Source organism: Typha angustifolia, chromosome 7, assembly GCF_048772165.1.
Source record: "Typha angustifolia cultivar Huaian chromosome 7, ASM4877216v1, whole genome shotgun sequence".
Taxonomy (NCBI): domain Eukaryota; kingdom Viridiplantae; phylum Streptophyta; class Magnoliopsida; order Poales; family Typhaceae; genus Typha; species Typha angustifolia.
Genome location: NC_133245.1, coordinates 3,849,282 through 3,862,938, shown reverse-complemented (window position 1 = coordinate 3,862,938; position 13,657 = coordinate 3,849,282). Strand labels below are relative to the sequence as shown.

Sequence of the window (13,657 nt, the reverse complement as noted above, 5' to 3'; positions counted from 1 at the left end):
TAAAGCAATAACATCACATTGAGCATTTTATTTATTTATTTCGTGATCATTCAGTGCACTCTTTTATTGAGAATACAGGCACCTTCAACTAATCAATAACGCAAGACTCGTCTTAAATAACACACCCATTGGGTTAGCTTCAGTAAAATATAAACTCAACACACTGAAAAAAGAGGAGCTTTTCTCCACTGTTTCTGGGTTCTCGCGATGGGTATAACAATCTGTACTCAGGCAATGACGTGTGCGACGTCTCACATCCTTGTTTCGTTTCCGCGATTCACAGAGAATTTTCTGCTTCTTCAATGCATCCCTCAGGCTTTTGAATCATCTGCCCAAACACTGTCCCACGAACTGCCATTACCTTTTGGAGCTTCAATACAGCGGCGCCCTTGCACGTTGGAGCCTGGAAGGTCGAGCTTCCTAGGCATTGTTCTGATACCCAATAAACGAAAGACAAACCTTGCAAGCTCACCGTATAATAACCCAGAGCGATCAAAGAGCTGCAACGATGATTATTAGGTTACCGTTTGTTGGATTGACCAATTTTGTAGACTTCAGACATGAAATGGGGTTAGAAGTAAACTACCTGAAGAAGCGCTGACATGAACAAGTGAAATGCTTGCGTGTTCTGATCAATCAGCGTTGCCACTCGACCACAGAAATTCACGAGTCCATGCATCTGGGCCATCAGTGTTCCAAATAAATCAAACAGCAAAAATAATGGATAAGTAGAAAATGAAACAGACAGAGTCTGCAGGTTATAATACAATGAGTTCTAAACAAGGCCATGGGACAAACAAACAATTTTGCTGATACAGCAACCTACGATGTACAGAGCTCATCAACAAAAAGGGCACTTGCAACATCAAATGTTTTAAGGGTTGTAACAAGCAGTCCTTTATGTTGACAGATTGAAACTAGAACTACTAAAACGTACAACTAACAATATAAATCACAGATATTCCAGCACATGTGAATGTCAGGCACAAGTGACTTACCACCCTAATCAAGGATATCCAAAAGCCTGGTGGTGATGTAGGACCATATGGATTATTTGGATCTTGATCACCATAAGGGCCTCCGCTGCCTGTTCCATAGCCACCCATTGGACCCCCAAACCCATTGTTATACATGCTCCCGCCATACATTCCAGGACTTCCATATGACCCTCCATACCCTATAGTCATGTTACTCCCGTAGAGCCCATTACCATATGATCCTCCGTTTCCCCCGTATGCACCATATGTACCAGATCCATAACCTGTATTGTAGTTCATACTTGAGCCATAGCCTGTAAAGAATGGAGTATATGAATGACCACTTTGACGAAAGAAATAAATGTCAATGAAATAATGGCTACCTCCTACGTATCTGTTTCCATAGTTTTGTTGCCAAGGCCTTGGCAGTACAGGCCTCCCGAGGATGTTTGTGTTTGGAGAGACATTCCTCTCGGGATTTGAGACAATTTCTCCTGGCTTTGCAGTTCCAGAGGCTTTAACAACATCACTGGTGCTACCAGATGATGGGGGCTTAAAGGGTGCAGGACCAGAAGAAGTTCCGACTCGTTCCCAGGGTTTTGCCGGTGGGGTGTTACCTAACCAAGGCATAATCTCAAAAATGAATATTAACCCTATTGATCATAAAAACAGAAAATGAATATTAACCCTATTGATCATAAAAACAGAAGGTGAAAGTGTCCACAGAGGCTAGAACTCCTAAATAGGACGCACCAGTGGAAATTTATGAGCAAGCAGTATCCCTCAGCATGGTAAGGATCTGCAATCAGATGAAAGAAAATGCACGGCTACAGCTACTTTTTATAGTATGTCAGATTTTATTGATATGTAAAATGACCAATGCTAGTCTCAATCTGGCTTTAACCAAAGAACTTGAAAACCAATAGAGGCACGTCAACTAACAGCAGTGAAAATTAATTGATCTCAAGTCAGAAAACGATAGAGAGTAATTAGGGAACTCGAAAAACACTTCGAGAACCATTGTATGATTCAAAGCAATTTTGGTTCCATATTCATACAAAACAGCCAAGAAAAACTTTTCACCAGTCAATTCTACAATATTGCAACACTTTCAGGTCCTTTATCATGATTCTGTCTTTGTATCCTTCATCAAACCTTTTTGTCACATTCGGCATGAATCTTAATTCCCTCCTTAGGCATCATAATGACAAGAGCCTTAGGCAATAGGACACCCTTTATCACCCAAAAAAAAAAAAGAAACTAGTACAAGAAATCTATTGTATTAGTAGTAAGTACTGAAGAAAGATGCACCGACCTAACATTTCATTTGGCAAATAAAATGATCTAGCAAATGATGACCAATTGCCATGAAAAGTAATTCCAAGTTTACTTCATTGTTGGAACTATCATCTAGCCACCACAACTTGACAATATTTATTCCTAACTTCCTACAATAAAACCTGGATTATTTAGAGAAGGGAAAGGAGATCTTGCAAGAGGAGGAGAAATTCAGAGAGAATGTTGCAGAATATTGTGCTACTTGGTACAATGGTTAAGCCAATGTTAAGATTGGATGAGGAACTATGGTATCAAGAGGATATGATTGACTTGGAATAACCTGAAAAGCCTTTTGAAGAGGAGTAATATATGTATGGCTATTTATATTGTCAAGATAAACACTAACCTTTATAGGAATATCACTACTGAAAACTTCCATATCTTAAGCAAACTTTCGTAGAAGCCCTAACACATTATAACAGAGATAATAAAAGAACTCCCTTAACCTCTAACAAGATTCTAATCCACAACCATGTAATTCCATTAAATCAAGCAAAGCTCTGAGATCAGGGATTCAAACTCGATTGCGCCGCATAAATCCAACTCGCTAATATTGAACCCCACGCTGATCATAAGATCACATCGCTTTCGCATCAACCAAGAATCTAATATTCCATTTAATAAACAAGATCCGACACCATCACAGCTAAAGCAAGAAAGCGATAAACTTCATCTCGTCAACCTAATTTTTTTCGATCGCAAAAGACTAATCGGATGCCATATAAAATTCGCCGAAGACGAGAACAACAAGAAATCCTAGGAAGTATGCGGAGATATTAGCGATCGGATCGAAAGGGTACTAAGAACCTGGAGGTCGCGAAGCCATGGAGATCGAAAGGGAAAACTATACCAAGAACCTTCGCGCACCGTCCTTTTTCTCTTTTGGCACCCCCTATCTTTCTCTAATTTCTCGGCGGAACCCCGAGGAGACGCCGACCTCGCCTTCAATTTAAGAAGCGCATAGGTTCCGAAATAACTGAGGAAACGTTTATATTTAACACCTCATATTTTGATTATATGACGTTTCCAGCCTCGTAATATGCTCGTTTCCAGAATAATCCTTCTGTTTTTACTTTAAAATTCAAACAACACCCTATAGTTTTATACTACGTGCTTAAACAAATAGATATAAACAAGCTAGGCTACGTGCAGGATTAACTTAACCAGAGATTAAAGAAAATATCTCTATACCTCCTAACTAGGGATGGCAATTTAGTCTGGTTCGGATACGCAAATATCCATACTTTCTAGATGCGAACACAATCCGTTTATTAAACAAGTTATCTGTGTTATAAATTATTTAGTCATAACTAGTTATCGTCCTGTTACAATGTTGACGGTCGAGGTAATAACATGAACGCGATCAGTTTAATAATCAGATTAACAAGTTGACCCATTGATAATTCAAATATAATTAGACTAAATTCAAACTTTTTTACACTAAAAATCAAAACATAATAAATCACTAAATCTAAGAGCGATAAATACAAATATCTCAACAAATAATATTAATTCAGTTAAATATATTTTACCATTACGTACCTAATACCAATAATAATTTACTTCATTAATTTTATTTTGAAACACTACTTTATCTACACTTTTCACTAAACTATAAATATGACAAAATGACTTTAAAAAATCAAATTTCTATTAAATAAATATATATTACAAAAAAAAATTTGCTGACTTAGTGATCTAAAATAAAAGTAAAGAAATTGAGGTAGAGTAATTTTGATTCAACCTGGTAATTAAATTTTAAATTAAAAAGGCACTAATATTATTAATTTTGGATGAAAAATTAATAGTTACAAGTTAGTAAAAAATACAGGAAAACATAGTGATACAAAATAAAGTTAAGTCCAGAGTAGAGTAGGTAAAATGTATTTAATCCAATACCCTTTCATTATAGGTTGTAACTCTTGCTTATCGGGTCGGATTCTATCCCTTGCTGATGCGGATCACTTAATACAATTCACTTCATAGAATTTTATTAGTTTCTTTTAATCTAAACCCAAGAAGATATAGATAGACGTGGAGCTACCCATTGTTCTGTGGGCATTTGAACTTAGCAATGGAGTCTTCGTCTTCTTAGCTGAGTGGCGAAGAAGACGTGCTTTTTATTGGATATGGATTTGAATACAAATTCGGATTCAAATCCTTCCAGAATTAAAATAATTTTCAAGTCGCAAGAGTTGCACTTAGATTTTAGATCCATGTCCTCCTAAAAGCTGCGAACTAGATGATGAAATTTGCAAGAACATTTATAAAATTTAAATTATAATAATGTTAATTATAATTGTTGAATAATGTGAAAAATTAATTTCAACCAATGCAGTCAATAATACCCCACTTGTGAAGAGGAGTGAATATATTTGGCCTTTCGGAATGGTCATCCACTTGTTGTTAAGAGTAAAAGTCAAGATCTTCTAATTGGGCATTATTATTTTAGCTCAAAAACCAAGATCCCATTATACTTAAATATTTGGATTAAATATATTTTACACTATTATACTTATGTTTAAAATTATTTTACTCCACAATTAAAAATAAATTCAGATCCGTCCGGATAATTAAAATAAGATTGTTAATTTTTCTATCAAATTCAACTGAACATATATAAATTAATTACCAAAATAATTCTAACTCACCCCACTTAAATTCATCTTGTCCTCTACGCTGCCACCCGGCTCTCTTTCCTCCCTTTCGGACCTGGAAGGAAGTTGGTTAGATGAAGGGAGAGTGGAGAAGAGAGATTTTTATTCTTTACCATTATTTATTGGGCATGGAATAAGCCGAGTGTATTTTGGTCCATATAATACAAAATATTGAGGGGCAAATTAATTCTAAAAAATTATTTGGTTAGATTAAGTTAAGTTTGATAACGATTTTATTTTAGTTATAAATATAAAAACTCATTTGAGATTTTTAAAATTATAGAAAAGTAAAATAATTTTAGGTATAAACAACATAAGTAAAATATATTTAACTCTAAATTTTCTAATATATATATATATGTCTAGTCTACCTTTAGGATGAATTGATAGCAATGTTGAATTGTTACACCATGAATATTTTAATGTTTCTAAAATTGGACAGCACCATGATTGAATGCTACATTATGAAGTCAAAGTTAAACTAGCCTTCTAGTCTTTTAGGGCATATTACAGTTTATGAGGTTGTTTGATCTCAAGTTCTTCTTTTATATATTATAAACTTAATCACTTAGCTATTCTCAGTTCACACACAAATTTGCGAGTATTAGTTAATTTATCGTCGAAAATGTGAAACAAAATTTAATGACACCCATAGAAATACAGACAGTTGAAAATGGTACAAATAATTTGACCATTTAGAAACTTATAACTTAAAATATTAATGCCAATGAACCAAATTAATTCCAGCATTTATATTATTAACTTTGAATAAGAAACACAAAAGTTGTAACTCGGTGTGGAGTACACAGAGATGAGTTGCATAAGTCAAGCCAAGTTTTTTTAACATAATTTGCCGCTGATTTTTTTTTTAATTTTCATAATTATAACTATATTGTTTAAAATATTATAATTACTATTAAAATCTTGTCATTCATTTATAATAGATTGCTATTATGGTTAGTTCTTAGTCGACTATTTATAGATTGTTTATAACTTATAATTTTTCTCTTGCCTTAAATAATTTTTCTCTTTTCTTACAGTGATAATTAGGGGTGTAAACAAGTCAAGCCTGAGCGAGCTAGCTCAGGTCAGGCTCGGTTCAAAATCAATTTTGAGCCTTAGAATTGGGCTCAAGCTTAGCTCAGCTCGAGCCTGAAATGAGCTTATCATCAAGGCAAGCCGGATTGAATCGAACCAAGTCAGATCGAGCCCAAGCTAAGCTAAATAAGAAGAAGAAGGAATAGGTGGAGGAGGGAAGGTTGGGCGGGGCATCGCGACTGCTTGCCTCTGCCAAAGGAGGAGGAGACGGCACCACAACGACTTGCCACTGTCGAAGGAGGAGGCAGCGGCACAGCGACAACGACTTGGTGAGGGAGGAGGAGGCGGCACCGACACATCGCAGCAGAGGAGGAGGCATAGATTTGGGATTTATTTTACCCATTTTATACTAAGCCTATCAAGCCGAGCTTGAGCGAGCCGACACAACTCAGGCTTGGCTCAATATTAATTTCAAGTTGATTTTAGTCCTAATGATAATTAGTTAAGATCAAATAGCTTTCAAACCATTTTAAACACTTCATATAACAATTAAAATAATTCTACGTACGTAGATGTTATATCTGTGACAATTATGATATTTTAAAAGTTTTTAGTGGCAACATCGTAAAACTCTCTAAACTTATTTAGGTAGCTAATTAGTATTCCAATTAAATTGGCTGGCTTCACTAACTCCCCCCAATGGGTGCCCATTGATAGACACTTCCCTTACCCAATTACTTTTTGCCCATAGAACAATCCATTTGCCCACAGAACAAATTACCCTCTCTCTCTCTCTCTCTCTCTCTCTCTCTCTCTCTCTCTCCCCCTATAAATTTAAGCTCCTCTCAAACCTCTCCATACTCCGACAACAAAGAATAAACCTTTGCTACTTAAAAACTCCAAAGATGGGTGATCTACCAGACCTCACTAAACACCACCGCCTCAAAGCAACGAAGAAGCTCTCCATCTCCCTCCTCGTCATCTCCCTCCCCTTCCTCTACGTCGCCTTCCTCCGCGACGTCCCCTCTTCCACCCTCTTCCAAGACACCACCTTCTGGTTCCTGATGTCCAACTCAATCATCATCATCCTCGCCGCCGACTCCGGCATGCTTTCCTCGTCGGCCGACGCGGATGATATCTACGACGAGTTCGCCAAGCGTAGCAATAACGCGAGGAGCGTAAACTTTGCCGCGCAGCACCGGAACCCTCCTACTACTGAAGCAGAGGAAAGGGTAGTTGTAGAAGACACGCCATTAAGCCGACACATTGGCGCCGAAGCAATGCTCTGCCAGGATAAAAGCATTGTTGTGATTGAGAAGCCGATTCGTCGAGTGGAGAAGGAGAGTGATCAGTACTCGAAGTTGTCGGACGAGGAGCTTAACAGGAGAGTCGAGGAGTTTATTAGGAGATTTAACAAGCAGATTAGGCTCCAGGAACGAGTTATGAGTTCTCTAACTAGAGATTAGAGTGTTTAACTTTTGTAGCATTGTGAAGCTGTTTGATGTGTTTGGATCATGTGGATCAAAGTATTGTTAATAGTACTAGAAGAATTCTTTTCTATTTTTAAAGTGGTGCAGCTACTCCTTATGGATTGACAGGTGAAATGACATTTGAGTTGTGAACTATTATTATACCTGGATTGAATGTTCGGTTGTGAATTCTATGATTCTATCACACACACACACACACACACTGAAAAAAGAAGAAGCTCAATTGTGAACTATTCAGCTTTGTTTTTCTCTTTTAAATATAGGCCAAATAAAACTGAACCAATTAGGATTGATGTTTCTATCGAACATTTTGTTTTCACACAAAATTACCCTTAACTATATAGTATCTTTAAAATATATCTTTCATTAGTTATTCATTATATATATTTTTTTCTTCAAAAAATATTATGTAATCAGTTTTGAATCCTCCTGGATCTTTGAATACCTCAGAAATACTCTAAGTTAATTTTAACTTTTACTTTTGTTTTAATTTATTCAAAGATACTAAGGTTATTTTGAGTTCATAATTGTATCAATTTGTATGTATATGGCTCATTTGGTTTGTGAATACTATTTTTAAGAATAACTTCATATGTACATCTAAAATACAAATTAAATATTTATATAATTTTATTCAAATTTTGTTATTTAATTATAAAACATGGATAAAACTGTAACAATCATCTCAGAAAAATTTATACAAGAATTATGTTTAATTACTAAATTATGAGTAAGCATGGTGAATAAGGTAATTTTTATATGAAAAGACCAAAATGTCTTTATAATAGCTTTGGTGTGAAACTAAATTATAGGAGATAAACAAGTATAATTTGCTGAGCAAAGAGGATTGTTCTTGCTTGTCAATTTTAATAGATCACAAGACTTTAGTCATAGATGAGATATTTTGATCATTTTTTAACTGATAGTAGTTAAGATAGGGTTATTGCACAGTGTTAGGTAGAAAAGAAAGTGAAAGGGAATAAATATAGAAGAGGGTATTTTAATTGTTTTTAACTAATAAAAATAATTTTAATATATATATATATATATATATATATATAATTTTATCGCACCTCTCTACATGTGATATAAATATATACATACCTGAGCTAAAGATTAATCAAAATATAAATAAGTGAACATTTAGTTATAAAATATATTTAAGAGATATCTAATTTATGAATCAAAAGGCACTGTAATATTTTAAGATATTCAAATAAAATAGGAAGATAACTATTCTTATGACAAAATAAAAATGATAACAAACACAAGATGTAGTCAACTAATATTAATATAACCCAGAAAGATAGATTTGTGCTTCCTATACTCCATCATTAATTAAAGATCCACGAGAGTTGCACGTTGAAATGACTCGAAATAATTTGGTGAGATCATTGACTCGGAATACTTCAAGACCAACGATGATGACTTTCATCTTAGGTGTCTTAGTACGTGTAACTCATCCAGGATCTTCTACTAAATTCTCTTGCACGTCACTTCAAATGCCATGGAAAATTAGGGTTTCCTGACGCAGCTTTATCCTGCTTGTCAGGCAATTATGCACCTAAACATCTAAAAGCTAACAGATAGGCAACAACTACGTGTATAATTACTTGATTGACTTGAAGTTAAACAATTATTATTGTGTCGTTGATATGCCTCTCAAATACTTGAGAGTTAAGCTTCGTTCGTTTCTAGTTCATGGATCGCTCCAACGTCGGCTCTCTGATACCAAAATTTTAATATAAGAAGAAGAAGAGATAATATCAGTATAAATTATTGTAATATTTAGTTTAATATTAATATAAATAGTAATAATTATACTTAATATGATATAAAGTTGATATTAAAGTATTAAAAAATAATAAATTTGTATGGAGTAATAATAATGTTTTATATCAAATGATAAAAATATCCTTATATAATTTGATATAACGTAGTAATAATAATATAATAGGTAAAATTATAGTATTTTTTATTACAGTGCATATTAAAAATACTTCATATACCTGTATTACGAAAAAATAATTATGTATTGCAGGATAACGTGGGATTATAAGCTTACATTATAAGGGAAATAATCTCACACTGTATGTAAAATAATCATACAGTACTGTGAGATTATAAGCTCGCATTGCAATAATATTTTTAAATATTACGAGGAAATAAACATGCATTGTGTGATAATTTTATACCAATATGAGATTATAAGCATGCACTATAAGGAAATAACCTTGTACTGCAATAATATACTAAGAGTACTATAAGAAAATAACTACCTACTACGGAATTATTTTGAAAGAGTGAGGGCTTGATATTTTTCTTTATTTTTGTGGAATTTATTAGTACAAGAAAAATAGATAGAATTTTAACTCTAGGTGAGATGACTTATATTTAAGAGAATAGATAGAGAGAAAATCTCAAGTGAGATAACATGGGGAAAGAGAGGAAATCCTAAGTATAGCTGAAGTAATGTGTAATTATATGTTGTCTAATATATCAGCAAAATAGCAATTGCGAGGTATCATTCAATTATTTTTTTAAAGTTGTATCGAATAAAATGAGAGAAAATAATGAATTACTATTTCATAATAAGATAGGTTATTGTTTAGTTAGCAGTAATAGGGAGGTTTATTCTAGAATAATGGTATTTTTATTATAAAAGTGAATGGGCAGCTTATTGAATAAAAGATCAATATTTTGATATGATAGTTTTGACAAATAATTAGAATATTATTTATAATGAATGATGAGGAGGAGATAGAAGAGGAAAGAGAGAGAGGTTGATTAAAATAGTGTATTTCTAAGAGTAAAGTAACAATTGGTTAAGAAAAAATTATTAGATAGAAGAGGAGATTGAGAAATACATAAGTATTACTATACGTATAGATCTACATGGTTATTTATTTGCTAGGAGGTTTATATCAAAATAAGTATATTTTTATTCCACGAGTTAGCAATTTAAAATTTTAAGTTAATTAATTATATAATGTAGTGTCATATTTACTTCTTTTTATCCCCTCTTAATATAGAGATATGATGAGCCATATAACTGATTATCTAATATCCAGATGTGTGTGTATATTCCATTTTTCATATATTGCTTTATCTCACTTAAGACTATTTGGAGACCTCTCAATTTGCCTACATGCATCCTAGCTTTCATTTCATGGTGGCTCTCAAAGAACTCAGCCAATGGGATTCCACCACGTGTGCTCCAGAAATCCCTACTTCCTTTTCACCCTATCTTTACGTCAAGGTGGATAGTTCGGTAAGATCCATTCCCTCCCACCCACCTCTCTAATGGTAACTCTCAGTCTTCATCTGCCTTTGTTTGATAGATAGATAGATAGATAGATGGATAAAATTATCCACTGATAAAGGAATAGCTTTCTAAGAATATGATGTCATAATAAGAGTTGCTTAAGAAGCCTAAGCCTTGGCGATTGTTGGAAGACATGCAGGAGCTAAATTTATTTTAATTTTTTTTATGAAAATAGTCTGCAGACTACTTTGTTCATCTGAGGTCAGATCAGAGTACAGTAAAAGTTGAAGAGTAGATTAATTCAATCCTTATACGTAGCTAAATTGGCTAGCTTATTAGCATGCAACTGTTTTTGTTATACGTGCTTGTAAAATAAATCCTTCGATTATTCATACCAAATGAAATGATAATTAATTAATTAATTAATTACAGTTGTTATATTAATCCAGTGCTTATCCGTATCCTATTTTCCTATTTCGAGCACAATTAATAAACGCAACTTACTGGCGAGCATGACGGTGCTTCCATTGGACCCGCAACCTCTCTCTAGAAGTTTTTATTTTTCCTCGACTATTACTTATACTACTCACTCTCTTAGAAAAGAGACGAAAATTATCTAATTATCTTCCTTAAATAGATGACCTAATTATATCACTAAGCTCATCTGTTAAATAAATTTATTAATTTTTTAAAAATCTAACCAATTAATTAATAAAAAAAAGTGTGCTTATATTTTCTTTATTCCACGTAAAAGTACTGGAAAGAAAGATATAATTATATAGAAGGAAGATGAGAGTAATTTTATTCATCTATCAAGTTAAACAAAAATTTTAAATTCTTTATATTAAAATTTTATGAAATATTGATAAAAAGAACTTGGTGATGTATTCATATAGTTTAAGGAATATATATATTATACTTTTTTCTTGTGGGTGAATTGAGACCAAGGTTTTTAACCGTATCATTCTAGCGTTATTATTTCTGTGGCAATTAATCCACCCCAAGTAGCATTCGTCGACCATCAAGAAGGATCTATCCACATCCAGACTCTTCCTTGTATCAAGCTCGACCAACTCCTGACTTAATAGTTTTTCTCACTTCAGGTTGAGATATTTTAACGAGCCTAAGAAGAAGCCTCCTTTGGTCAAATAGCTGATAGTATAAATTCACCCATTGTTTTAAAAGCTTAAACTATTTTAGAACACTAAGTTTAGTAATTTGTATTTTAACACGTCAATCGTTCCTTCACGTTTCAGACGCAAGCCATGCCAAAGTTGAACGTTGAAACCTTTCTGGAGCCATGCAAAGATCGAGAATTAGAGTTCCTTTTCCAAACAACCACCTGAAGTTTTAGAATTGGTACGTGAACTCCTCTTTATCAAGAACAATAATTTTGAAGAAAGAGCCATTAATTACTCTCTCTCTCTCTCTCTCTCTCTCTCTCTCTCTATAAAGCAACTTTTAACCCCTCAAAAGTCTCCTCAAGTCAACTCACTCACCATGTACGCCAAACAACGGGGGGACGAGAAGGGAGCCCATTTTTGGTCAAAGGGAAAGGATAGCTTTCGTTGGAGAAGGGGGTGGAATTCGAGTACAAGGAAGAAGAGGTTTAGGTCGTATATAGACGATGGGAGAGCCAGTGTGTGACATAGACGAGGTTTAGGCCGGAAAGAGCTCTTTGCTGCCGTCCCTTCCATATGCCAGGGCCCATTCCGGCCGCTTCTGCGCGATTTATCTACCACCTTAAACCTTAAACCCTATAAACCCTAAATCCTTTAATAGATACAGTTGTTTATAATGAGTCCAATTCTCTTCGTGCCAGGTTTACGACACAAGTTCACTGATGTGGAAGCTCCTCCACAAGGAGGCTCAAGAGGAGATCTACCAAGAAACAAATGATACATGTCCTCAAAAACTCTTGGAGGGTGGAGTCGGCAACGAGGACTACTTCGGCGGCGACTCCTCCGGCCTTGTCGACGTCGCCTTCGTTTCATTCACCTACCGGTTCTGTACTTACGAGAGACCTGCGCCGGCTTCAGCATAGAGGTGCATGGAGAGGGAGAGCTACTCTAAAAACTTTTAAATCGTTAGGGAAAAAAAGCTAATTTAATCTAAATAGATTAAATTTAATGCTGAGATGATCATGGAAGATTTCTTTAATAATAGAGAAAATTACAAATAATGCTGCCTTCTCTTTTCATTGTATAGAGATAGAGTTTCTTATTTGCCAAAAGTACCTGGAGTACTTGAGATTAAAATGACAATAGTTTTGAATTCGTTAATCTTATGACCAATGAGATAATGCTTAGCTGGTTAAATAAGTACTATATGAGTGTTCTCGAGTTTAAATTCTAGTAAACCTTGGATATTATATAATTCTTACTTCTCTAAAACTAAATCATTAATCTCATGGGATTTACTGTTTAGATGTGATTTTGGTATTTTTCATAGCTCGATTTAGTTCTGTTTTATTAGCAATCGATTGTTTGGTTAATCTCCTAGCTATTTTAGATGCTTATTTTGATTCTAAGTTAACCTCTGGTGAGTTCAAATATATATATATATATATATATATATATATATATATATATATATATACCTATAAAATCAAACAGTAGGGTATAACTTAATATGATTTTTTTAATTAATAAGAGATTCTAGAGACCTACTTTTATAATATAGACAAAATATAGAATGTTATTTTAAATTTTCACAGAGGTCATTTTTTATCAAATTTAACCATTCTGCATCAAATAATTTAGGATATATAATAAGATTTAAATCATAAATAAGTTGATATATCTAATCTAATTATTAAACGGATTATATTTGTTTCTTCACCTATTTAAATAATTTATATCTAATTATGACCTAAATAACTCGTTTATCACA

At 33.8% G+C, this 13,657-nt stretch overlaps 3 protein-coding genes across 4 annotated transcripts; 2 read left to right on the top strand and 1 right to left on the bottom strand.

The window, feature by feature from the left end:
* On the bottom strand, nt 1-3,281 carry LOC140763675 (peroxisomal membrane protein 13-like). Of its 2 annotated transcripts, none has more exons than XM_073101962.1 (5): nt 3,123-3,281; nt 1,361-1,594; nt 999-1,291; nt 587-679; nt 1-500 (listed from the first exon to the last, which is right to left on the bottom strand). In XM_073101962.1, exons 1-5 carry the CDS (start codon nt 3,139-3,141, stop codon nt 312-314), a joined length of 828 nt encoding a protein of 275 aa, XP_072958063.1. In that variant the 5' UTR covers nt 3,142-3,281; the 3' UTR covers nt 1-311. The 2 variants fall into 2 exon arrangements, with proteins under 2 accessions (XP_072958063.1, XP_072958064.1); XM_073101963.1 differs by having other exon boundaries at nt 999-1,261.
* Nucleotides 3,282-6,886: 3,605 nt separating this feature from the next.
* Nucleotides 6,887-7,625, top strand: LOC140763672 (uncharacterized). Its single transcript, XM_073101960.1, has one exon. It carries the CDS (start codon nt 6,916-6,918, stop codon nt 7,474-7,476), a length of 561 nt encoding a protein of 186 aa, XP_072958061.1. The 5' UTR covers nt 6,887-6,915; the 3' UTR covers nt 7,477-7,625.
* A 3,023-nt stretch (nt 7,626-10,648) lies between these two features.
* Nucleotides 10,649-12,809, top strand: LOC140762139 (probable glutathione S-transferase MSR-1). Its single transcript, XM_073099759.1, has 2 exons — nt 10,649-10,771; nt 12,588-12,809. The coding sequence occupies exons 1-2, from the start codon at nt 10,649-10,651 to the stop codon at nt 12,807-12,809; spliced, it is 345 nt and encodes a 114-aa protein (XP_072955860.1).
* The last annotated feature ends 848 nt before the right edge of the window (nt 12,810-13,657 follow it).